At 41.4% G+C, this 24,871-nt stretch overlaps 1 protein-coding gene across 9 annotated transcripts in view; it reads right to left on the bottom strand.

Annotated features, from left to right (window-relative positions):
* The window catches only part of NUGGC (nuclear GTPase, germinal center associated), a 54,190-nt gene that overhangs the window by 5,063 nt on the left and 24,256 nt on the right, over nucleotides 1-24,871 (bottom strand). For 8 of the 9 annotated variants that reach the window (XR_013363120.1, XM_077868721.1, XM_077868725.1 and 5 more), the window contains 9 exons: nucleotides 21,508-21,683; nucleotides 20,103-20,121; nucleotides 19,752-19,841; nucleotides 12,731-12,836; nucleotides 11,162-11,295; nucleotides 7,046-7,210; nucleotides 3,345-3,502; nucleotides 1,325-1,463; nucleotides 21-129 (listed from right to left, as the gene is read on the bottom strand). Coding sequence is in view for 8 of the 9 variants with exons in the window: in XM_077868721.1 (XP_077724847.1) it covers nucleotides 21-129; nucleotides 1,325-1,463; nucleotides 3,345-3,502; nucleotides 7,046-7,210; nucleotides 11,162-11,295; nucleotides 12,731-12,836; nucleotides 19,752-19,841; nucleotides 20,103-20,121; nucleotides 21,508-21,683 (1,096 nt within the window). In the remaining variant the exon portion in view is untranslated. The remainder of the gene's footprint in view (nucleotides 1-20; nucleotides 130-1,324; nucleotides 1,464-3,344; nucleotides 3,503-7,045; nucleotides 7,211-11,161; nucleotides 11,296-12,730; nucleotides 12,837-19,751; nucleotides 19,842-20,102; nucleotides 20,122-21,507; nucleotides 21,684-24,871) is intronic. The other variant, XM_077868720.1, reaches the window with a different exon arrangement.

Here is a 24,871-nt window from a genome sequence, read left to right as displayed (position 1 = left end):
TCGCCCTCCAGAGTCCCCACCTTCATAACAGGGCTTGAGGTCGTTCTGAACAGAGGTGGTGAGAGACTCATAGATCTTCCTTTTTTTTCTGAAGATATAATCCTCCAGGCCTCCCAGAATGGCACTTATCTGCAAATCCATGTTAACAAAAGGTCATTTGTGACAATTCCTTCACTAGAAGCAGGTCAGGTGTTCCCCTGTGTGATCACCATTTCCCTCTGCCTTATATTATGCTTGGCTGTCCACGTGTCCTTTCTTCAACTAGGCTGTGAGCTTCTCATAGGCAGGAATTTTGTCTTAAGCATCTTTATACCCCAAAGTGCTTCCCACAGCACTTGGCACCTACAAACGAGTTGAATATTTGCCGAGTTGAACTCAGGCATGTGCAAGGTGCTGGAATTGGCTCTCTTTGGGAGAGGGTGGGGTGGGGTCACAGGACAGTTCTCTAGTGCTGCCATGTAATTCAGGCTGGGCTTGTGCTATGAGCTTAATATCTGTGCCCCCCCCAAGCCCCGCCCAAATTAGTATGTTAAGATCCTAATCCCCCAGGTGATGGCATTAGGAGATGTGATCTTTGGGATATGACTGGGTCAGAAGGAGGGAGCCCCCATGATTGGGACTATTCCCCTTACAGAAGAAATCTAGCAAATTGCCTTGCCCCTTCCACAATATGATGTGACAGTGAAAAGACAGTCATCCATGAACAGGGAAGTGGACCCTCACCAGACACCACATCTGCCTGTACCAATTGACCTTGTACCTCCAGCCTCCTATGAGGAATAAATTTCTGCTGTTTATAACCTACCTAGTTTATGATATTTTATTCAGCCTGAACAGAGTAGGACAGTCTAGAGGAAAATGGATCACAGACAAGAATCTTGACTATTCAAAATTTTAAAATGATCTGCAAAAAATGACACTTCTTCAAGCTTCACTGCTTTGGATAATACTTCATAATATTGGCAAAAATGATAGAAGGTTAGTGGATGTGTTACAAGTGGGTTCAAATGTTTGTACATCTAAGGGTTCCTTGAAGATTCTTCCTGGAAACTTAATTTCCTTTCCAACCTCAGGACTCCCTGCCAGTTGCCTCGCGGTGTCACAGAGCTGGCCCAGTGTCCCATATCCCCACAGTTGTCTCAGGACTACTCTCACCTGCCCCATCCCACTGTACTTTGTGTCTACAGCATCTGCTCTGAGACATGCCCAGACCTCAACACTCCAGAGGAACAAGGGGAGGAGAGACACATAACACCTCCAAAATCCTGCTGGAAAGAAAGCCACTGCCCCACCTCATACCCTCTTCCCTTTACAAAGATCTCACCTCCTGGATCAGGAAACTCTTTTTGTAGCTATCATATTTCCATCCATTTCTTACTCCCATTTCCATCATTTTCTCCTGTAGAGTGTGCTTAAAAGCTTCTATATGGGGCAGCAAAGTGGAACCAGTGGGCTTTCCAGCCCTATGAAAGAAACAAAATAAAATGTTAAGAGACAACTGTGGCTACTGTGAGGCTAAAACAAAGAGGAAACTAGCTGGTCCCCTTTTATTCGCTTTTAAGTCCAGGGGATGAGAACAGTTATCGAATTCCTATTGTGTGCTGGGCACTGTGCTGTGCCAGGACCTGGACACCAAAACCTAGGAAACCAGTGCAGTGATTCCCATTTTACAGACTAGAAGACTGAGGTTCAGAGGGTTGCTGATGTGTGTACAGCCACACAGCTAGTAAATGGAAAAGCTAGGCTTTGGACATTGATCTGTTCAACCTCAAAAGTCAGTCTTCCCAGGTATCCGGGTGGCTCAGAGGTTGAACTTCTGCCTTTGGCTCAGGTTGTGATCACAGAGTCCTGGGATTGAGTCTCACATCGGGCTCCCTGTAGGGAGCCTGCTTCTCCCTCTGCCTATGTCTCTGGCTCTCTGTGTCTCTCTCATGAATAAAGAAATAAAATCTTAAAAAAAAAAAAAAGTCAGTCTTCCCACTGCCAGGAGGTTTCCCTGGAAGGGTGGGACTTGAACTACATCTTAAAAAATGAGTAAGATTTGGGGGAGTGAAAAGTAGGAGTTATCCCCCATGGGGAGAACATAGTGAATGAAATTTCAGAACATCCCAACAGTAAGAAGCAGCGGGTTACAGAGGAGAGGGCATAGGCATGAGCTAAGGGATACTGGAAAAGCGGCATGAAGTCCTCTCAATCTCAGCTTGTCTACTTATAAATAGACAGAAGCTACCTCAGAGGGGTATTGAGAGGATCTGATAAAATCCTGCATGCACAGTGCATAGCATATGTCCTGGCACATCTCAGTTGCCTTTTGCTACCCTCCAGGCTGGCGGAAGCAGGGGGTTGGCATGGAGCAAGAGGATGAGGAGAGAGTGGAAAGGCCAATTGGAGGCAGGAGGACTGTCTTGAATGCCATTTTTTTTTTAAGATTTTATTTATTTTAGAGGGGGAAGGGGCAGCAGGAGAGGGAGAGAGAGAATCCCAAGCAGACTGCCCGCTGAGCACAGAGCCCAAGGTGGGACTCACTTGAGATCACAACCTGATCCTAGATCAAGAGTCCGGATGCTTAACCAACTAAGCCACTCAGGCACCCTTTGAATGCCATTCTAAGGAATTTGGAGTTTATCCTATAGACTTGTAAACAGGGGTAGGGTGGACGGAATGGCATGATCCCAAGGGAGTTTAAAGGAAGATGGAGTAAGGAAAGGGGAAGAGTAAGAATCCAGCAAAAGTAGAATGGTTCAAACAGCAGCAGCTGGCGAAATTCCAGAGGCAAAGGAAGGAGACGGAGGTGGTGGGGGGAGGTGTAGGCTCTGGTACTGGGGGATTAGGAGAGTTAGCTTTGTTGACAGAGAAGAGGATTAAAGGTCAAGGATAGAAGGAGGAGACACCTTGAAGCTCACACAGCTAGTAAGTGAGGGAGCACATGGTATATCAAAAACAAACACATCGGTCAGCCACTTTGCCTTTCTACTTTCGGGAAAATTTATAAAGGCCATGTGTTTGCTTAACTCCACACTCTCCAACCAAAATAACCTGTCCTGGGCTCTGATCCACAAGAAAATGTATCCCTTGCCACATGTATGAGATATTTTAAAAATACTGGGAATCATAATATTAGTCTGAAAGCAACATCTCAGCTGCACTCCAGGTCACCATGAGAAAATAGGTAAACCAAACCAAGACGGCTTTTGTGTTTTGCCAGAGACTAAACTTTCCTTCTTAAGTTGCAAGCTACCCTTTACACATCCAGATCTAAAGTACAAATTCTTCTAACGATGAGACGCTGGCCCAATGCTCTTCAGATGTTTGTTCACAAAGGAGCAAGAGAAAGGGTCCTTTACCTAAAAATGCCTCCAAAAACGGGATCAATCTGGTCATAGATGGGCTGAGTGATGGCTTCATTCAGATCTATTCTTGCGAGAGTCCTGGAGGCATAGATGCCGTTTTTCAGGCAAACAGCTTTCAGAGTCTGGTGGAAGCCCTGGTTTCCTCTACTCCTCTAGGTAATTAAACAATACATTAGGAGAGTTAGTACACATTAACTAGAATGTCACAAGGTCAGAATTATACTGCCTTTGGCCAAAGGCTATGTATGACCAAGAGTCACAGGGAAGAGTAGGGACAACATGATCTTTTAACATATGCTTAAACTGGACAGAGGGCACAGTAGTCATGCCTCAAGTTGGCGACTCCCCTGCCCTGGCTTCCAGAGTGCCCTGTGCTGCTTTGATCACAATTCTCCTCATATAGTTTATATGTGTCTGTTTATTCATCAGGCTTCTATACCGGAAGAGCAGCTTGTTGTGAGCAGGCACAGTGTCTTATCCATCTTGATGTTCTCATCATCTGGCAACAGTGTAAGAAGTCTGTGATAAATATTTGTTAAAGGAGCAATTTTTAAATGAAAATGTGCTATGACCCTACTGAGGGTGTATGTTTCAGATTTTCCAAGCATACCCCAAGGTTTTCTTATACTTTTTGTTAAACATCTAATGAAATGTAATGTTATTTATACATCTTCATGATATATTTTTACCAGAGAAATAAATTCACAAGTCAGAAGCAAAAAAATATGATGAAGCGAGAGCCACGTGAAACGTTGATAAATCTCACCCAGATGGTGATCCTTAGTAAAGGGAATAAAAATATATTTGCACCAACCAAAATTTCAGTAGTGGTCATTGTGATCAACAATATATGCTTTAAGGAACTCTGTTTCAAGTGCATGGCTGTGTCCCATGATATAGTTGGCACATACCATATATATATATTTTAATATTCTGTCCTTTTCATTTAATTTTATAACATCAGCATTTCCTCAATTCATTGTAAGTATCTTAAAAAATGATTTCAAGATCCATAAAATATAATATATGGATGTAACCTAATTAATTTTACCACTCCTGTATTATTGCACATTTTAGGCTATGTTGCTATGTTACATAATGATATGATGTCGGCATATAAATGTTTGCCCACATTTCTGATCACAAAGGAAAGTTGCCTATCAAAGACACCCCAGACATGTTTGCAGTCACAGAGAAAAGCGCCATTGCAGAACTGATGAGATGAGACAGTTCATGAGACAACATCCTAGTGAAGGCCTCGAGATGGCTGAACTGTTCCTTCTCTTCATGAACAAACGGTCTCAAAGGAATGGTCTCCACTTTGTGTCTCCACCTTCTCAGCATGCACTTACTGACTTTTGGTGATCTGGAATCTTTTACATCATGACTTGGTTACCTATTGCTGTGAAACAAATTACCCCAAACCTAATGGCTTAAAACAACAAACATTTATTTAGTACTCACTAGTTTTCTGGGTCAGGAATTCAGATATGGCTTAGCTGCTGTTTCACTGTTCACTAGATGGCCACGCTGTGTGGTCAAGGTTAAAAGGCAGGTAAATGTCACCCAGAGAAGAGATCAGTGCATGACTCAAGGTCCCCAAGAACAGACAATATGAATACTAGGCTCAGGTGGTACAGCATTTACTTACAACAAGAGGAGAAAAAGTATGGGCAGGATCCAGCCCTTTGCAATGCATGGGTCCCCTATGGCCAGCAGACCCACTCTGTAGCCAATGCAGGCAAGTGTACCTGCACACATTCCACATTGTGTGCAGTGCAAGGACCCAAGCCCTCCCACATAGGATCTGAAATACAGAAAACTGGGAGCTTGCCTAAGGGCCTTGGATGCATAAAACAGAGGATAATATTCCCACACAAGGTGATAAGCCCAGCACAAGCTGAAGGCTCTTTTATCTCTCTTTTATGTCTCAGTAAGAAAGTGTTCCAGGTCCAAAGCACATTCTTATATGGCCAAGTAGGGGCGAGGGGGGAGGGGTCAAAAGACTGCATGCATGACCTTTCCCAACAGCTGGCCTGTGCTGGCTCAGGGCTCCTCTGTGAGGCTCTGTCAAGTGCTGGCTAGGGGTAGTTACTTGAATGGGGCTGGAGGATCTGCTCTCAAGAAGGCTCATTATGGAGCTGGCAAGGTGATGCTGGCTATTTGTGGACAAAACTTCACTACTTTTATGAAGATTTAGACATTTTAACCTAGGTAGCTGGCCGGCAATTACAATAGTTTGCAGAGTGCAATTAGGGAAGTACAACAGGCTAGTGTAGGGTTTGAGCATCCTGGCTCTGAAGTCAGACAGATCTGCGGTAGATGTGGATCCCATATGCAGCCACAGAAAGTTGTTCAGCCTCTGTAAAACTGTAAAATTAAAATAATAAGAGTGTTTACCATCCAGGATTATCATGAGGACTGAATCGGGTAATGCACAGTCTGTGGCACCAAGGTAAGTATTTCATCCACATTTGCTGAATGCATGAGTGAATGCATGCACACATACTACGTTCATGGACACTCAGCCACTCACCAGCCATAGGGAAGGTACTCCACCTCTCATTCTCCTGTGTCACAATTCTAAGGGTCCCCTCCAGTGACCCCAGAATCATTCCCACTTCTTTACTCTTTTAGCCCACAGAAATGTAGAGCTTTGTTACACTACCTTCTCACTGCTAGCATTCTAACTTTCCAACTCATATTAAAACAGTGGTAACAACATGCACTATTCCAAGCTCTGAGACTTTTGCATCCTCTTTGTCACACGAGAAGTGTTGTTCATCACTCCTTACTCTTAACAGGTGTCATAGAGTGAACTATATCCCTCTGAATTGACATGTTGAATCCCTGAGCCCAGATGTGATTGTATTTGGAGAATAGGGCCTTCGAGAAGGTAATTAGGGTTAAATGAGACGTAAGAGTAGATCTTAAGTCTATTGGACAAGTATCCTTATAAGAAGAGAGGGGGGCACCAGGGAAAAGATCAATGGCTAGAGGGTGGCCATTTGCAACCCCAAAGAGGACCCAGGAGAAACCAACTTTGAACTGCCTTGATCTTGGGCTTCTAACTTTCACAACTGTGGTAATAAATATCTGCCCTTTAAGCCACCCAATCAATGGTATTTTATGTGATAGCAGTCTTAGCAAACTAATGTGAGAAGCCTCTTTTTTCACCCGTTAGGTTTAGATAAATAGGGTCTGGCACTTACATTTTTATCCTTTAGATACCTCATATAAGTAATTAAAAGATAAAGCAACAATTTGCTTGCTTAGTGAGAGTTACAAATGTTTCCTTACTATGTAATCTAATTAACATTTATATCAACCCTGTAAGATAGGTAGGGCAAGTATTCAGCATCTCATTTTCAGAGGAAAAACCCCACAAGCTTAAGTGGGTTTAAGGCCTCACCCAGGGCTACAGAGTGCATGATGGGTAGAGCTGGCACTCAAAACAAGATCCTCAGCTCCTAAATTCCAACTGTTTCCACTGAACCATGTGCTCTCTCCTGGGTCCTTGAAATGCACAGTTGGACAGTTCCCTCTGTGTGCTTTTCTGTATACAATTTTCACTCTCTCTTGCTCTCTTTTAGCTCTCTATTTCCTTCAGAAGCTGTGGAAGAATGCAAAAGGAGCTTGGAGATAAGGCAGATGTCACTGAATATCACAGCTTCTCCCTGGAAAGGGTCACTCACCACCAGACATGCCCCAAGGATCCGTCGGTAGGAAGTCCTGGCATTTCGGACTCCTTCTTGCAGAGGCTGTTCTATATGGGAAAAGCACTGGTCAATGGCCTTCTCTAGAAGCTGTATCTTCTCTTCTACAAATCTCCGCAGGCCACTCATGTGCAAGTATTCATTCTATGGACAAAGGCCATAAGAAGCATGAGGTCACCCTCTCTCTAAGGGCACTTTCTCTTCAAACTTTGCTTCCTTTATGCTTGTCTAGAACACAAGATTTAGCTTGAGCTTATCACCCTCAGTTGACTTCTTTCATCCTATTAAAGCATCCCTTGGTGGACAGACCTCCTTAAGATTTGTGGGTTGGAGAACACAATATATATGTACCTCCTGCAACTTACTTTAGGTGTCTAATCCATTAGGGTATTTGAGGGAATAACTAGTCAAATAAACTCCAATTGCCATTAAAACATATTTTAAAAAAACAGGTTTTTTTCAATGATATCTGATTCTATAAAAATTTAGTGGGCTTTGACCATGCACAAAGCAGTTTTTGAGAATAGCATTTCTCAAAATTTAACATGTGTACAAATCATGGGGAGAGTTTGCTCAAATCCAAGGGACCTGATATTCTGTATTTCTAGCAAGCACCCAGGTGATACTGATCTTCTGGGCCCTGGACCGCACTTTGAAGAACAAAGCTATAGGACACAATAATAAAGATGTGGTCCTTTCTTCAAAGGAGAATATAGTCTAGTCAAGGAAGAAAAGATCTACTCAATTTATACAAGGGAGAAATAGCCTTGACCTCTAGAGTCCAATCTGGGAACTCTGTAGAACTTGTTCCCTGTGTGAGAATCTTGGGGGAATCTCACAATGCCTGCAGCAGATAGAAGCCACATTACTTAACACAGCACTCAAAGGCCCCACATTTCCAGAACTCAGCCAACTTCTCCAACGCCCCCAGCTGTTTCCCCAAAACATCATCCCATCCTAGGGTAGCTTCTCCTGAACTTGCTACCATTCTCCATCCATGTGTCATCCCTTTTATGACCCCATGTCTTTGCACATGCTTCCCATCCTTCCAGACAAAGCTCAAAAGCCACTCCCCATGTGATCACTTTCCCTGACTCCCCTGGGTGGCATTGGGGCTCTCTTTCCTGTGTTTCCACTGAATTTTGTACACCCCTTTGTACAGCCTTCCTTCTGCTGTGCTATGTCTGTCTCATCCCCTGGACTAGGAACTTGCTAAAGGATTGTAGACTGTGCTATTTGTTTTTGTTTATTCCGAGACATGGCACAGAGTGTGTAGTTGATAAACATTTTGGAGTGAATGAACATTGCACAGGGTGTGCAGTTGATAAACGATTTAGAATGAATGAACACCATAGAGAAACTACTAGATAATGTGAGCTTTTAAATTCTATTCCAAAGTTAATGACAAAGATTGTTCTCAAATTGATACATGACCTTCTATAAACGTCTTAGCTTTTCTAGATCTCGATTGCACTGAAGTGAATGAGGCTGAATGTTCCTGAAAAGTCTCAAATTCCCACACTCTGCAAGATTTAGAGTACATGAGTTTTGGAGCTTATGGAGACTATTCAGCTTTAGGTGTACCCTGTGGATTCTCATAGGTTTTCACTAGTAAGAATTCTATATGTCATACTTTTCTTTCCGAGTGCCCTCTGGATTCTTCTGAGTTTGTAGTGTCACTGGTGATCAAAAGGAAATAAGGAAGATGTCACCAACAGAAATTCTATGGGCAAGATTCTCACAAAGTCGCACATTCCACAAACCGTTGTTAAATAAACAAAAGTATAAGGGCAGGTCTGGGAATAAAAAACAGTAAGAAAGGGAAAATCTTACATCTACTATAAATAAATGCAGGGTTCATTTGACATTGAGATGTCATAATTAACTTCCTACTGATTCATAAAAATAATGACTAGATTCCTGTTCACTTAGAATTGCCAAATATTCAGACTCTTATTTTTCGGTTTGAGTCATAATCTTAAAAAATGATCAATCACCACATGTTTAGGTTTGATCTATTAAAAAAGCAAAGGAAATAACAAAAACTCTTGCTTTCCAACTTCCCATCAATGAACTAAGATTGAGACCAATATCTGAGGTCAAAGGATTCTGATGAAAAATGCTGGCTAATGCCTATGTAAAGGGCTATCCCAAAAGTGCCACCCAGACCCTTATTCTGTGTATTCTGTTGCTACAGCCTGGCTTTGAGAATGGCACTGAGTTTCCACATGGGCCACTTTAGCAGAGAAGAGCACAAAGGGCAGGCACTTCTCAGTTTAATTGCAAAATGCCTTGTCCTTGTGTTTGTAAAACAAACCAACCACACAGAGCACCACATCTGATTTGTTTTCCACCAGCACTTCCAAAAGCAATCTTTTGCTGGGCAGTGAGGCAATTTTCACCCTGAAGAGCATTTTCAGGAAGTTAGAAGGTCAAACGCTTCCCTGGTATTTAGAGTGCAAAGTTAAATTAGAAAATCTCAGGTTCCAGGAGCTTATTGTTGTTGTCATTGTTTCTCACAGAAGTAGGCCAAATCAAAGAATAAGAAATATGATGAAAAAGACAAGGAACCTTGCTCAATATGTCACTTTTATATAGAATATTTAAATGCAGACATTTGACCAAAACTAAAAGACCATCTATAGTTGGCATTGCTTCCTTACCACATTGAAGCCAGGTCTCCATTATCTGCCTCGCCTGGCCATGCCATAGGGCCAGCCCAAGTGTACCTTCCCATATTATTGGGACCAGCCCCTTAAATGTTCATAGAGCCCTACTGGTTCACTTTCTTTGCCCCTTCCTTTTTAGTATAACAAAAAATTGGACAATTTGGTTGGGAAAACCTGATGGTTGATAGTAAGTAAGATAGTAAGGAAATAAACACCAAGCAAATGAGAACATGCAAAGCTATTTATTTATTCAGAGCTTGCTATAGCAAGAGAGTCAGCCACCATCACTTGTGTTTTGCAGAGAGTCAAAAGCAGCCAGAGGAGTGGGAAGGCTTCAACCATGCCCTCATCAGAGGCCACGGGCATAGGGGTTGCCTGGTGGGCTAACTAGAAGTGAAGGTCCCATGTGGTCCATTAGGGTGCATGTTTGGCTTCTCTGGTTGGAAGCAGGGGTGAAGATTAGGGAAACCATCAGTTATTAACCAATCAGCCCATTTGGGGCTGATTGTTACAGACATTATTGCTTAGCTTCTTGGACTGTTACTAGAGATAGCAGTCTGGCTCCCTAGGAGTCTAAGTTACAGCAGACTGCCCTCCTGAGCTGTTTATGGTAGTAGTTGGTTTCCTAGGCAAGTTGCTGCAGGCTGTGGGTCAGAGTTCTGTTTTAACATATGATTATGTATTTGTATATTCATTCCTCACAAAGAAGCAGTGCAGTTGGTGATTGATTGCAACACCAAATTTTTTCTCCAAAACTCTCCTCCACCGCTAATTTAGCAGTCAGTCCATCGTATTTTAGGATAAAAAAATACATCACCCATCAAAGAGATAAATGTTTCCATTATTATGAGAAGAGTAATTTGGAGCTGGTCATTCAGAAGGCCTGCATTCCAGATTGTGAAGATATATATCTAAGCTCTTTGCTGAATGTCCCTGCCAGCTCCCTTCCTCTCACATTATTGCACTAGGCTGCTCTGAGTTTGAGATTCTGACAGCACCAGGGTATAAAGGAAATCCATAGACAGATGCCATTTTTTTGGACTATATGAATAACCATACAGCCTCTGTAATATAACCAAGAATTGTCAGTATTCTATTAGGACAAAACAAATCACTTCTGTTATCACTTAAACACATTCCATCTTGTTCAAAGTCTCAGGAGATACGAAAGTAGATGCTAATCATTTCTACATTTTCCTCTAAACCCATCTGTCTTAGGTAAAATAGTATTCCTTTCTTTTTCACTCAAATGTCACCATTTTAACCCTTTAATTATCTTTTTTGTCTTTTTAAAATTTTCTGAGCTTGGTATCTTCCTTTGATATGAAAAGAAAAATTATCGTATGTTATTGTTCTAATTTGGTAAAAGGGAATGTTCTGCTCAGGCTAGGGGGCAGAGCACACTCATAGACATCATCTCTCATACCGGCAGATGTTCCATGCAGTTGAAACTGTCTGTGAGAAGCAATAAACCAAAGGCTTCAGTCACATACTTGGTCACCATCCTCTTCTTCTTGTCCAGGAGTCTTTTCCTGATATAGCCTCTTAATCTGGGGATTTCTGGAATTCACAGACAGCACAAACAATTTCAGAAAGCCAGAGTTCACAGCAAAGAGAATTCACAAAAATTAACAGATCAGAATGGCAGCCTAAATTAGCTACAGCTGAGGTCCTATGTGGGCTGACTGCCCAACACAGCAATTTTTCTGGGGCTATTTTTTCCAGGTCTACAATCAACCAAAAGGAATGGTAGGTCAGCAATGATGAATATTAATTTCATATAGTGGTACAAGTCAAACTAAGTAGAAAAATGCAGACTGGTTAAAAACACTGGCACTTGGGCACCTGAGTGGCTCAGTGGTTGAGCATCTGTCTTTGACTCAGGGCATGGTCCCAGGGTCCTGGGATTGAGTTCCACAGCAGGCTCCCCATGGGGAGCCTGCTTCTCCCCCTGCCTGTGTCTCTGCCTCTCTCTCTGTGACTCTCATGAATAAATAAATAAAATATTTTTTAAAAAACACTGGAACTTCCCTCTGGATTGCTACTTATAAAGAATTGAACCGAAGATGCTCATAATCCCAGTCTCAGCTCTTCCACCTTTCTAGACTTTTCCATTAACATCAAATAACCCATAATATGAAATTCTCTCATGCTTCCTATAGGACAGATGAGAGTCTCTGCTGAATGGGATTCTTGATTAGAAATTCATCTTAGTCCTAACCTTTTATTAGTCAGAAGACAACAGGTGTCATCCTATTTTTTCCCCATTATTCCCAAAAGTAGAAATTCTTCTATATTGTTCCTTGTGTATACCATTATGATTATTTCTTTTATATCCTTGTTCAAGAAGTTCCCCCGTTTCTAGGAACATTTTACACCTTCTGCCCCTTTGCCTCCTCTCCCATGCCGACATGTCAGGTAAAACGCATGCATGTCTTAAGCCATTTTAAGCTCGGGTCAAAGTCAAGCTCAGATCCTGCCTACTTGCCCACTTTGCACTGAGTGCTCCAGTCACACAAACCTCTAGGTTCTGTGGGATTCTATTTAATTCACAGCACCATTTAACTAAGCCTTATTTTTCCTTTGATTTTTACACATGGCTTAGTATTAGCTCCTCATCTAGATTTTAAGTTCTGTGAAGAAAGCAGTCACATCATCTGCTTTTTCCTCCTCAGAGACAAAGCATACAATAGATGCTTGGTAAATACTTCTAATACTTGTAGCTGGTTGAGTGAGGAGTTGCAAGCCAAATACTTAGGAAATGACAACCCAATCTCTGACCTCTACCAATTTTGGTAAAATTTAGATGAAAGAAGAACTGTAGCCTCAGGTGCCACAACAATGCAGAGAGAAAAACAAATATATTTGCTAATAGGTATAGAAACTGTGACAAGCTGGAAATGTAGCATGGAAAGTTCTAGAGAGAGAAATTCAGGGTGCCAGGCTTAACCTTGGGAATTCTAGTGATTGAGATAAAAAAATATATGTAAGTTACCAGTTTCTTCCTCAGTGAGGAGAGCCGGCTGCCAGTACTCCTGGGCGCTGACTGTGTAAACCAGATCTGAGGTCTTCAGAACCTTGGAGTCAGTGGGCAGTTTTCTCTGAAGTGAGAGAGGTACACAGGGAACAGAATAACTCAAACATGGTGAAGGAAACGATGCACAGGTCTTACAAGAACCTTCAGCAAATTTCAGCTCACTCACTTTCAATCCTGCAAGAGCCCTTTAAGGAACACACAACACCTATATGGCAGGTGTTCCCATCTGTCCATACTTCACAAGGTTATAAGAAAACTGCTGCATAGAAACTATTATCTTGGGAGTTAAAAATAGCAATTATAGAAGAAATTGTATAGAGAAAATAGTTCAAAGTGCACTGAAATGTTCAGAGAGGGGAAAAGCTCCAGGGTGCTTCATAGGGGGTCAGGTGGGGAGCACAATTCCAGCAAAGGCAGTGACATGCTAGAGACAGTTGTACCAGCTCCTGAGAGTTGACTGTACACAGCTCTCCCCAACCCCGTGTTTAGCAACATCACTCTAGTAGCTTGAAATTTGCCATGGTGAAAGTATTACATCATAGGAATCAGCAAATGCTAGAAATCAGTGCCTTTTTAGGTGTTTTGTTTCTTTTCTTTTTAAACAGAGAGCTGGTTGTTAAATATTTACCTACCCAACATAACACTGTGCTGTGAAAGTGCAAGGTTCTTAGTTGGGTGGTTAGTGAGCAATCAGACACATTTAAAAGCAGAGTAACATTTAAGTACATCATAGTTTCAAATGTCAAGGAATTAAGGATATGAGAAAGTCTTTTTATGATTAGAAAAATCATCATCACAGAGAAGTTACACTAGGATTATACACAAATATTGTTCCATAATCTTTCATTATTCTCACTTAAAAGAAAAGAAGGGACACCTGGGCGGCATAATCAGTTAAATGTCTGAGTCTTGGTTTTGGTTCAGGTCCTGATCTCAGGGTGGTGAGATGAAGCTCCACATGGGGCTCTGTGCTATGCACAGAGTCTGCTACAGTTTCTCCCTAACTCTCCCTCTGCCCCTCCCTGCCTCTCTCTCTTTCTCTCTCTCTCTTAAATAAACAAACAAACAAACAAACAAATAAATAAATCTTTTTTTTAAAAAAAGAAAGAAAAGAGAAAAACTGTAAAGGATGTGTGTGTGTGTGTGTGTGTGTGTGTGTGTGTGTGTGTATGGGTGTTTGGGAGCAGTAGAAAACTATAGAGTTTTCTATCTCCTTCTGATGCAAAGATACCAAAGAGCTGCCACTGGGAGAGGCAAGAGACCACATATCTGGCACGCTGTAAGCCCATGTAGTTAAGGCTGGAATAGAGATGACAGGATAGACTTCCAGAAGCCCCACACACTACAGTCAAGGCTGAAATAATACAAAGGATCTAACAAGGTTAACCTTTTTCCCTTCTTTTTTTTTAATATTTTATTTATTTATTCATGAGAGACAGAGAGAGAGAGAGAGAGAGAGAGAGAGGCAGAGACACAGGCAGAAGGAGAACCAGGCTCCATGCAGGGAGCCCAATGCGGGACTCGATCCCGGGTCTCCAGGATCACACCCGGGCTGCAAGCGGCGCTAAACCGCTGTGCTACCGGGGCTGCCCACCTTTTTCCCTTCTGATAGAGCTCTGAGTCTAGCAAAAAAAGCTTAGAGAATGTCGAAACTATTTTCTACTGGGAGATAAAACTAATGCGGAATTAAATTTAAGTAGGGTTTTAAAACATTTGAAAGAAAGGAGTATGCCTCACTGTATCTAGCTATTTACATTATTTAAAATCTTGCTATAAATTTTGTATACCACTTCCAAAAACTATTGAATATTAGTTAACATTTATGCTTGTTATGATAGTACAGAGAAATATTTTTATAGTGTCAATGAAGTGACTACAGTGTGCAGGTTCTATATTACTATAGAAGACATGTAGAAACAGTTATAGCTGGAAAGTAGGATCCAAGAGGTGAGTGGATATTCATTGAATTATCCTATAGAAAGATTAGTCACTATTATAATTTACACACATGGCTTGTTACTATAGTGTACAGCACCATAGATATTAAAATTTGTAAAGATATTACATATGAGAGAGGAGAAATTCTATAGCTCAAAATATAAGGGGTACTAGATGAAAACAGAATCAAAAGGGGGGATAGTGAAGCTGGAGTTAGCTTAAGGTCAGTAATATAAATCATGACCCCATTTTCAAAATAATCTATCTTTTCTAGCTTTTTCATTACAATAATTTTGCAGTAAAAACAAAAACAAAAACAATAATAATTTTGCAGTGATTTCACCCTGCCCACTTCTTTTGCCTGTATGAAATCATTTGATATGAATCCCTAGCACCCCAATTTTTATTTTTGATAGTACTCTTTAATAAAAGAGACCCAAGTTTACTTGAGAGTAGTAGGTCCACATCTTGGGGCAGGGAAAAATAAAAGGAGTCTGAACATCTTGTTGTTGCCAAAGAGCAAAAATGTTTTGAAAATGTATGGGTAAGGTGAAAATAAACCATCTTAAATTATAGGCTCTCACTGGCCAAGAGGCAAACTAGAATACCAAAAAGAACACAGTAATTCTGTGAAAAGTCAAGAGTCCATCACAGTACTCAAACTAAGTAAAATAAGGAATAGTAATAAGAAGGACTATATATGTATTGGTCTCTGTCCCCAGTTCCTGACACAAGGCCTCTAAATTCCTTATAAACTGGGGTGCTAGGATAGTCTTCAGTTCTAATATTAGTCCTGATCCCAGTTCTCAGCACAGAGCTCCTAAAACCACCATCATTTCCTAAGTGATAAGAGCACCAGAAGCATCTGTTGTTCTAATATTTGGTCTTTGACATTAGTACCTGACATAGACTATAGGAAACAAATTGAGGGCTGCTGGAAGGGAGCAGGTGGGGGAATGTGGTAACTGGGTGGCGACCATTGAGGAAGGCACAGGATGTAATGAGCACTGGGTGTTATATGCAACTGATGAACCACTGAATTCTACCCCGGAAACTAACAATACACTGTATGTTAACTTTTTAAAAAAATCACAGAACACCCTGCTGGTGTCACAGAGAATTGCTTGGTGTGGGAAAAAATTCCAACACTGGTGTCAGAAGTGTTGTTAAGTGTGTTAGCATGGATTAGAAGAATTAATATAATTAAAATGTCCATGCAACTCAAAGCAATCCACAGATTCAAGGGAATCCCTATCAAAATACCAACAGTATTTTTCACAGAACTAAAACAAATAATACTAAAATTTGTATGGAACCACAAAAGACCTCAAATAGCCAAAGCAATGTTGAGAAAGAAAAACAAAGCTGGAGATTATCATGTGTCCAGATTTCAAACCATACCACAAAACTATAATCATTAAAACAGTATGATACTGGCACAAAAACAGATACATAGACAATGGAAGAGAGTAGACAGTGCAGAAATAAGCCCATACTTGTATGGTCAATTAATCTACAACAAAATAGGCAAGAATATATAATTGGGAAAACACAGCCTTTTCAATAAATGGTGTTAGGAAAGCTAGTCAGCTACCTGCAAAAGAATGAAACTAGACTACTTTCGTAAACCATATACCAAAATAAGCTCAAAATGGATTAAAAACCTAAAAGTAAGGCCTGAAACCATAAAATTCCTAAAAGAACACATAGGCAGTAAACTTTTGGACATTGGTCTTTAGCAGTGTTTTGTTTTGTTTTGTTTTGTTTTGTTTTTTGATATGTCTCCTCAGGCAAAGACAACAAAAGCAAAAATAAAATTGGGACTACATCAAAGTAAAAAGTTTTTGCGCAGAGAAAGAAACTGTCAACAAAACAAAAAGGCAACCTACTAAATGGAAGAAGATACCCTCAGATCCTATATGTGATAAGGGGTTAATATCTAAAATATGTAAAAAGCCCATGAAACCCCAAAGAATCCGATTAAAAATGGGTAGAGGAATTGGATAGTCATTTTTCCAAAGAAGACATATAGATGATAAAAAAGACACATGAAAAATGCTGAACTTCACTAATCACCATGGAAATGCTAGTTACAACCCCAAGATATCACCTCACACCGATCAGAATGGCTAGTATCAAAAAGATAGGAAATAACATGTATTAGTGGGGGTGTGGAAAAAAGGGAACCCTCACGCACTGTTGGTGGGATTGTAAATTGGTATAGCCACTGTGGAAAACAATGTGGAGGTTCTTTTTTTTTTTTCAATGTGGAGTTTCTTGAAAAAAATTAAAAATAGTCATACCAAATGATCCAGCAGTTCTACTTCTGGGTATTTATCTGAAGAAAACGAAAACGCTAATTTGAAAAGATATATGCTCCTCCACGTTCACTGCAACATTATTTATAAATAGCCAACATATGGAAGCAACTTAAGTGTCTGTTAATGGATGAATGAAGATATGTTATACATATATACAGTGGAATATTATTCAGCCATAAAAAAAAGAATAGAATCTTGCCATTTGCAACAAGACAGATGGGCTTACAGGAAATTACACTAAGTGAAATAAGTCAGAGGAAGACAAATACCATATTATTTCATTTATAAGAAGTGTAAAAAAAAAAAACAAATGAGCAAACAAAGCAAAATAGAGACTCAGAAATAGAAAACAAACTGGTGGTTGCCAGAGGGAATGGGGATGGAAGGTTGGGCAAAATAGGTGAAGAGGATTAAGAGGTACAAAATTACAGTTACCAACTAAACAAGTCATGGGAATATAAAGTACAGCATAGGGAATATAGTCACTAATATTGTACTAACATGGTGACAGAGGGTAACCAGACTTATTTTGTGGTGATCGTGTTGTGATATACAGATCTGTCCAATCAGTATGTTATATACCTGAAGCTAACATAATATTGTGTGCCAACTATATGTCAATTTAAAAAAAGAAGTAGTGTGAGTGTGTTAAAGCATGAGAGGAAAGGAGAGACACATAGGAGGAGGAGTATGGTTTTCTTTATAGGTGTCGTCATGCAAAGGTAAAATGCTGTGTGATAATCAGCTCAAAGGATGTACTTGAGAATGTAAACACCCAGATACCTTCACAAGACTTGTGGATGTGAACTCCCTGACATCTCTTGAACGCGTCTCCTCTCCTCCACTCCTATAAGTGACTGCCTTGCTCAAGCTCTTAGCACTTCCAGCTGGATTACAGGAAAAGCCTCCCAAATGGTCTTTCTGCATCCAATCTTCACCACCCTGCCCCCTCATCCATTCTTCTGAATGCTGAGAAAACAATCTTTCTAAAATACATAGTATTTCCAGACTAAGGCCTATAAATGGAATCTCAGGGATCTGTCATTTTTCTTACAGTATATTTTCCCAATCTTTATTTTTATAATACAATATAAGCATAGAGATCTATATGGATGACCACCTTATAATCAGCATCATGATTAATATAAAACCCAGATACAATTAAGATTAAATTTGCTCCAAGTGAAGGCATGCAGTACAAGTGAAGATTTCACAATACTTCAGACTGAAGTAAAGTGGTTGTAGAATTAAGATATTACCTGGCCATCAGAGGTATAGGGGTGCAGACCTCAAAAGACTTGCATGGTAATAGAATGATAGTCACCCTGCAAGCTGAGTCACTGTTGTCCAGACCCTATCTCAGACACACCGACGTGCCACATTTATTAGCAATAAATGTAGTTGTGAATAGCAAATTGAAGTATTTGTGTTTTGTTTCCAGAAACAATTATGATGAGGTACTCATTAAATGCATATTTCTTTAATGCCATCCAGAACAATTAAAGAGAATAAGAACAGCTTTATTCAGTTATTGCCTCATTAAAACCAGCGTTCAAGAATTGGTTGGTCAAAGGTTTTGGCTTAAGTATGAGGTCTGGTTATCCTGAATTAGAGACAAAAGCTTTGAAATTTTCAATTCCACATTGTACATCAGAAGTTTTCTGCATCAGTGTAATTGAATTCAAAATACAGAATGCAATTAAATATAGAATGGGACATCAGGCCATATGTTTTTACTATTACCCAGCACTGAAAATTTAGTTTCAGCAAGACCAAAATTTCTATCACATTATACTAACTCTGATATACCACTTCTACATTTTGTTTATAGTTTATCTTAAAATTGGTTTCAGTTTTATAGTTGTATAAGGCTATTATAGTAAGGAGTTTTATAAGTCAGAATAACAAAAATAATTTAAGAAAATACCAAGATTCCTACAGAACAATTTCTCAAGCTTGAAAAATACAGCTCAGGGGGTGCCTGGGTGGCTCAGTTAGCCTCCAACTCTTGATTTCAGTTCATATCATGATCTCAGGGTCGTGAAATCGAACCCCACATTGGGCTCTGTGCTGGGTGTAGAGTCTGCTTAAGATTCTCTCTCTCCTTCTCCCTCTGCCCTTCCATCACCCTCACCCCTCCCCCTGCCCCCTCTACACACACTCACTATAGCTCAGGTGCTCTCTCTGCCTTTCTAAAAAATAAAATAAAGTAGCTCAGGCCTTATCTCCCAGCACTCCTGCAGAAGGCCCTTTCTCCCATTTCCTTGCTTACTAACGACTACTGGTTCTTTAAAATTCTGCTCAAGAGCATGAGTTTTCCCTGCACCTCTCTACAACAATCCCTCTCTGACTGCCAGGGTGATCCGAGCATCCTTCTGTGTCCCCACACCATCCTTTGCATTCCTCCAGCAAATCACGCTCGAACACTGTGGTGATCTCTGATTTTACCTGCACATATTTCTCAATAGACCATATGCTTACTCCATCCTTCCAACAACCACAAGAGGTAAATGTTATCATTTCCCCATTTTACAGATGGGAAAGTGGAGATTCAGAGAGGAATAGTAATTTGTCTGAGGTCACAAGTTACTAATCAGTAGGACTAAGTTAACTCCAAGGCTTTTGATGTGGCTACTACGCAAGACCAAATAGATGTTTGTTTCTGAAAATCTGAATGGTTGAAAAGCAGAAAAAATACATAGGGAAATCTGTTAACTCACCTTAAGTTTTTCCTTGAGAATTCTACTCCTTTGTAGTTTTATCAGGTCGTTTCTTTCTAAAACAGCCTCCCGCTGACTTGAAATAGCCTGCTAGTTGGGGAAAAGAAATGAAAGCATGGTAAAGAGTTTAGGGTTATACGGTGATAAGATGCACAATATGGGGGGCATATCTTCATTTGGTGCAGACAAATGTGTATGTATTTGGGTTTTATATTAATCATGAAAAGTATTATTAAAAATAACTAGTTCATGCATATGTCTAAACTCATTAAGCTGTTACATTAAATGTGTAAAGTTTTTGTTATCACTTACATATCAATAAAACTTAAAAAAAAACTAGTCTGTACTTACATTTCCCACTTTTCTTTCCCTGAAATGAAAATTGTAACAATTACTTAACTCATTTGATGTGTCACGATAGTCTTTCAAATTTCCCTAAAAGCAGCATATATTGTGATGCCTTAATACCTTCACATAAGCTTTCCTTGGTACAAATGTCCTCTCTTCTGATCTGCCTGCAGTGTCCACTTGAAACAAGTGTCTTTATTTCTCAGTGTTTTGTTGGTGGTGATCTCACCCCCTGGCCCAGTCAAATTGCAGCCCTCTCTCTCTGGGTCCCCATAGCACTTTGATTATCCCTCTCTTAAAACCTTTAACCCTCTTCTAAGGCAGCAGTCTCAGTGACAAGGCACTATCCCCCTCTGAATCTGCAGGTCCTACCATGGTGTTCAACAAAGGTTTCATAAATTTGATTGAATTATGTTCATTTGCAGAGTTGGCACTTGAAGGGAGAGCTTGAGATACCACTCTGGGGTAGGAGGTGGGGTGAGGGAAACTGCAGGCAAAAACAGTGAAGCTGAAGTTCCAACCTAGCCCATGAAAGCAAGATGTTAGGGGGAAAGCCTTGGCCTATCTCCTTACCTGAGATGTTTTCTCTGCTTAGTGAATTCCTGGAGACACAGATTCAAATTTCAGTGGGTGTGGGGGAATGGTAGAGATGACAGGTGACCAGTAAAAATGCTCTTATTAGAGCAGAGAAGCATTAACATTATATCTGATAGCCATATGCCCCACAGACCCAGGACAGACCAGTTTATACTTGCTGTAAGGGTAAATAACACCCCTTTCCATTTTCAAAGGGTGCCAATAGAGAAGGTAAGTTATAACTCTCTTGGTTACAGAGGTACAGAGATCCACATGGATATCGGCATATTTTAACATTTATTAAACTCTAAAATGCTTACCTTCCATTAAAATTTTGCCAGAATATGACTCTGTAAGAATGCTGTTACTGTTGGCCAAAGTTCTGAAACACTGAGAACCTTGCTCCAAATGAGTTTAAAATCTGAAACAGAATCTGACACTTCAAAGCTGCGCCAGACAGTATTACAGAGTGCCTACTAGCTGTGGGGCATTTACATGTCCCATATCTGCGGGAGATGGGGCAGGACCATCACACCACACAACTCCAGGAGGTGCTCTTTGCATCTCATATACATGAGTGCCCCCATGCCCAGAGCTGCACAGGGAACAGCCTATTGGGTATTGAACAGCTACTCCAAAAGAAGGGCCACAATGTTCAGATTCCCAAGGCAATCTATCCAAGGGTCTTGATGTCCTAGGAAGTCACCCAGATTTTTCTTTCATCCCCAACCATTACTTCCTTAGGTCTATAATGCCCGGGGGTCCAAGCACTGTTGTTACGGTGGTCGGAACCCACAGAAGAGCCCATAGGCCTACAAGCCCAGCTTGGTACCTTAGATATTCCGGCAGGTGGAGTTTGTCAGTCTTGGTGACCACCAGAGCAATGTCCCTGCAGAAGCCCCTTTGGCAGGCTTTGATGCTCTCATTCAGAAGGTCTTCATGGGCTCTTCCTCCAGAAATTCTTTCAATGTCACTGATGACCCAGATCACTGAGCATTTATCAATGGTCTGTGAAACATAACCACAATAGGTTTAAGAACATAAGTGGCATCTCAACTGTAGAGGACATGATCCCGTAATGTATCATTTATGTCCTCTATGCACTGCCCTATCTCTCTTCCAGTCCCACCTCTCATCTCTCCCACTGCACTCTCCATGTGCTAGCCAGACTGAGCTTCCTGAAGTTTCTCAGATGTAACTTACTCTTTTATCTCTCAGGCCCTTTGCACTGGCCACAACCTCTGCTTGACCTCCATTTGCCCTTTGAGACTCTGCTAACGGCCACGTGATGACAGATTGGCCACCCCTCCTCTGCATTCTACAGCACCTAAATTTACCTGCCATTGCACCTTTCAGAGTTACTGAATAGGGTTGGCTTTCTACACCACCCCAACCCCACTCTTAGATCGTGAGGTATTTGATGGGCTGCACTTTTAAGCTTGGAATACATATCACGTTAGACACAGTGCTTGGCCCATACTAGAGGTTTCACAGATATCTGTGGCATTAGTGATTGGTAGAATTAAAGAAATCAGACCTCCAGCCCCAGATCCATCACTGGCTTGCTTTACTTCAGTTGTCTTCTAGGGAAAATTATTGTTTTTCCAGAAGAGGTTCTGGTCATTCATCAATCCCAAAGTTATCACCAGAGGGCATCGTTTTGATGTTTGACTGCCCCTGCATATTTAGCACACTGCCACCATGTGGGGGCACGGAGCCAGAAACTTTATGATCCCAGTTGTGAAGGTCAATGAACATGAAATTACAATTTATTATTAAAGTCATAAATACTGGGGCACCTGGGTGGCTTAGTCAGATAAGTGTCTGCCTTCTGCTCAGGTCATGATCTCAGGGTCCTGGGATTGAGCCCCTTATCAAGCTCCTTGCTCAGTGGGGAGTCTGCTTCTTTCTCTTCTTCTACCCCTCCTCCTGCTCATGTGCTATATGCTCTTTCTCAAATAAATAAACATCTTTAAAAAATCATAAGTATTGCTCTATTCGATATGCAACTTTTATGTGAGAAGTAATCACATGTTGCCTTGTGACATTTCTCTTACTGTACTGTTTCACTTGTCACCTTTTCCATATAAAGAAAAAGCTGGTCCAGCTCAGGGACTGAGTTTATTTGAGGTTCCTCAGGACAGCACTTTGCACACAGAGGTGTAACAAGTTTGTGACTTGATAATTAAGTCATTATTTTGCCTTATGCCAATAGTTATTAACTCAGGGCAATTCTGTACCCTAGAGGACATTTGGTGATCTCTGGAGATATTTTTAATTGTTATGACTTGGGTTAAGCACTAGTGGGTAGAGGTCAGGGATGCTAAACATCCTTTGATGCCAGGTCAGCACCTCCATAATAAAGATTTATCTGGCTGAAAATGCCAAAGGTGCTGAGGCTGAGAAATCTTGGATTTCAAGCATATTTTTAGCAGTGGAGCCTTTGTCAAATGAAATCTTAGGAAAACCTCCTTCCTATGTGGATGAACTCACATTTAGGCAGGAGAATAAAAACAACTGCTCCCTCCCACTTCCCAAACTATAATAATCTATTTAGGGAAGCTTCTAGCTATTCAGTCAGGTTGTGGAAGATCACAGGATACCAGGCTGCAAGCTCCACAATGGCAGGGCCTCTTTTACTTTTGTATTCCCCTGGTCCTGGGAAACTGCACGTGCTTAATAAATGTTTATTAACATGAGAAGAGGAGTACACATTTCAGGCCCTATACAAAGCTCTGACTGCCAGGGTTTGGTCAAGTTCGAGTCGCAGAAGACACAAAAAAGCTTATTTAGAGCAATTGAACTTATGAGCAGGTGGGGTGACAGGGATGCCATTCCCCTCCCCTGATGCGAAAGGGCCTCAGAGAGCTCAGGTGACATATGCCTAAAATGTCACAACTTCAAGGTGGCAGACAGAGACACATGAATTCATAGTAGTCTTAGCTTAGGGAAGGCAAGGCTGGCAGCTAGAGAGATGGGGGAAGGGGGCATTGTGCTATGTTCTCCCTAAAAAGAGGGGAGTCTTTAGTCACTTCTTGTGAGAGAATATCCCAAAACCACAGGAATGCAGGGGAGCTGAGGCCAAGCGGAGCAGGCTGGGAACCATCCCTTCACTGTAGCCCGACCTCCTCAGAGCGGGTGTTCTGAGCCAGATCTGCTGGCTCCTCTGTTCTGAGTGGCCTTTGATAGGCTGCCCAGCATATCATAACTGGCAGCAACCATAGCTCCATCCAGGGAGAGAGGCTGGCTGCCTCCCTAATCTGTTGCTCTTGGGGCCTAGCATGGAACTAGCCAGGGCTGGGGATTCCACTCCAAGAGCTGAGACCCTGCAGAAACCAGGGCCTTCATGTCAGGACCTGAGCAGTTTACCAAGGGGAAGGACTCTGGGACTGCCTTTATCTTAAAACACTGAGGGGGTCCTATGGGGAGACATGGAGCCAGCCGGGAAGGAACCTGCTTTCTCATTCAAATTCTGCCATTCAGTGGCTGTGTGGTTTTAGGCAAATTATTTTCCCTCTCTGAGCCTTAACTTCTTCATCTGTAAAATCAGAGCATAGACTGATTATTTGTAGGCTGGCATCCTGATCTTGTCAACCTGATCTTGGCTGCAAACTGGTCACAAAGCTCCCCTGGTCCACAGTCATTCATTTAGCACAAATCCACAGAATTTAAAGCTTGCATATAGCAGAGAATAGATGGTTCTCTGATAGATCATTTTATAGTGCTGGACTGATTGTGACTTACAGATCCCAGCCCTCCCTCCCAGTCCCCTTCCAGCTCCAGTCCTATGCCTTGTGCTCCTGAGCTCCTCTGCCTAAAGACACCCTTTCTCTTCCTATCACATGCCCCAGCCTCTCTTGTCTTCCAAGCTTCCCCAGGAAGGGTAGCATTCAAGCCCAACCCCCAAATTTTCTGGGCTTGCCTTCTGTGCCTCTCTTGTCTAAACCCCACACCTCTTCCCTCCAGCCACCCAGGAAGACTCATCCTTCCCCCAACACTTGGCTCCTTCATTCCTCTGGGTCTTTGCTGCTCTCTGGCCTAGAACAGCGCTCAGTGGTCCCATTCTCAACAGTCTACTGTGGTGACAGCTAAGCCCAAGGAACCTCTCTGAAGCTTCCTTCACATTGCAAAAAGAACTCATCCCTTGGTGCTCTCATTTTTAAGTAATGTGGTTTGTTAACTAATGGAACTAATTG

The sequence above is a fragment of the Canis aureus genome, chromosome 24 (assembly GCF_053574225.1).
Source record: "Canis aureus isolate CA01 chromosome 24, VMU_Caureus_v.1.0, whole genome shotgun sequence".
NCBI lineage: Eukaryota > Metazoa > Chordata > Mammalia > Carnivora > Canidae > Canis > Canis aureus.
The sequence above is the reverse complement of the archived record's forward strand: the minus strand, read 5'-3'. Positions and strand labels throughout refer to the sequence as shown.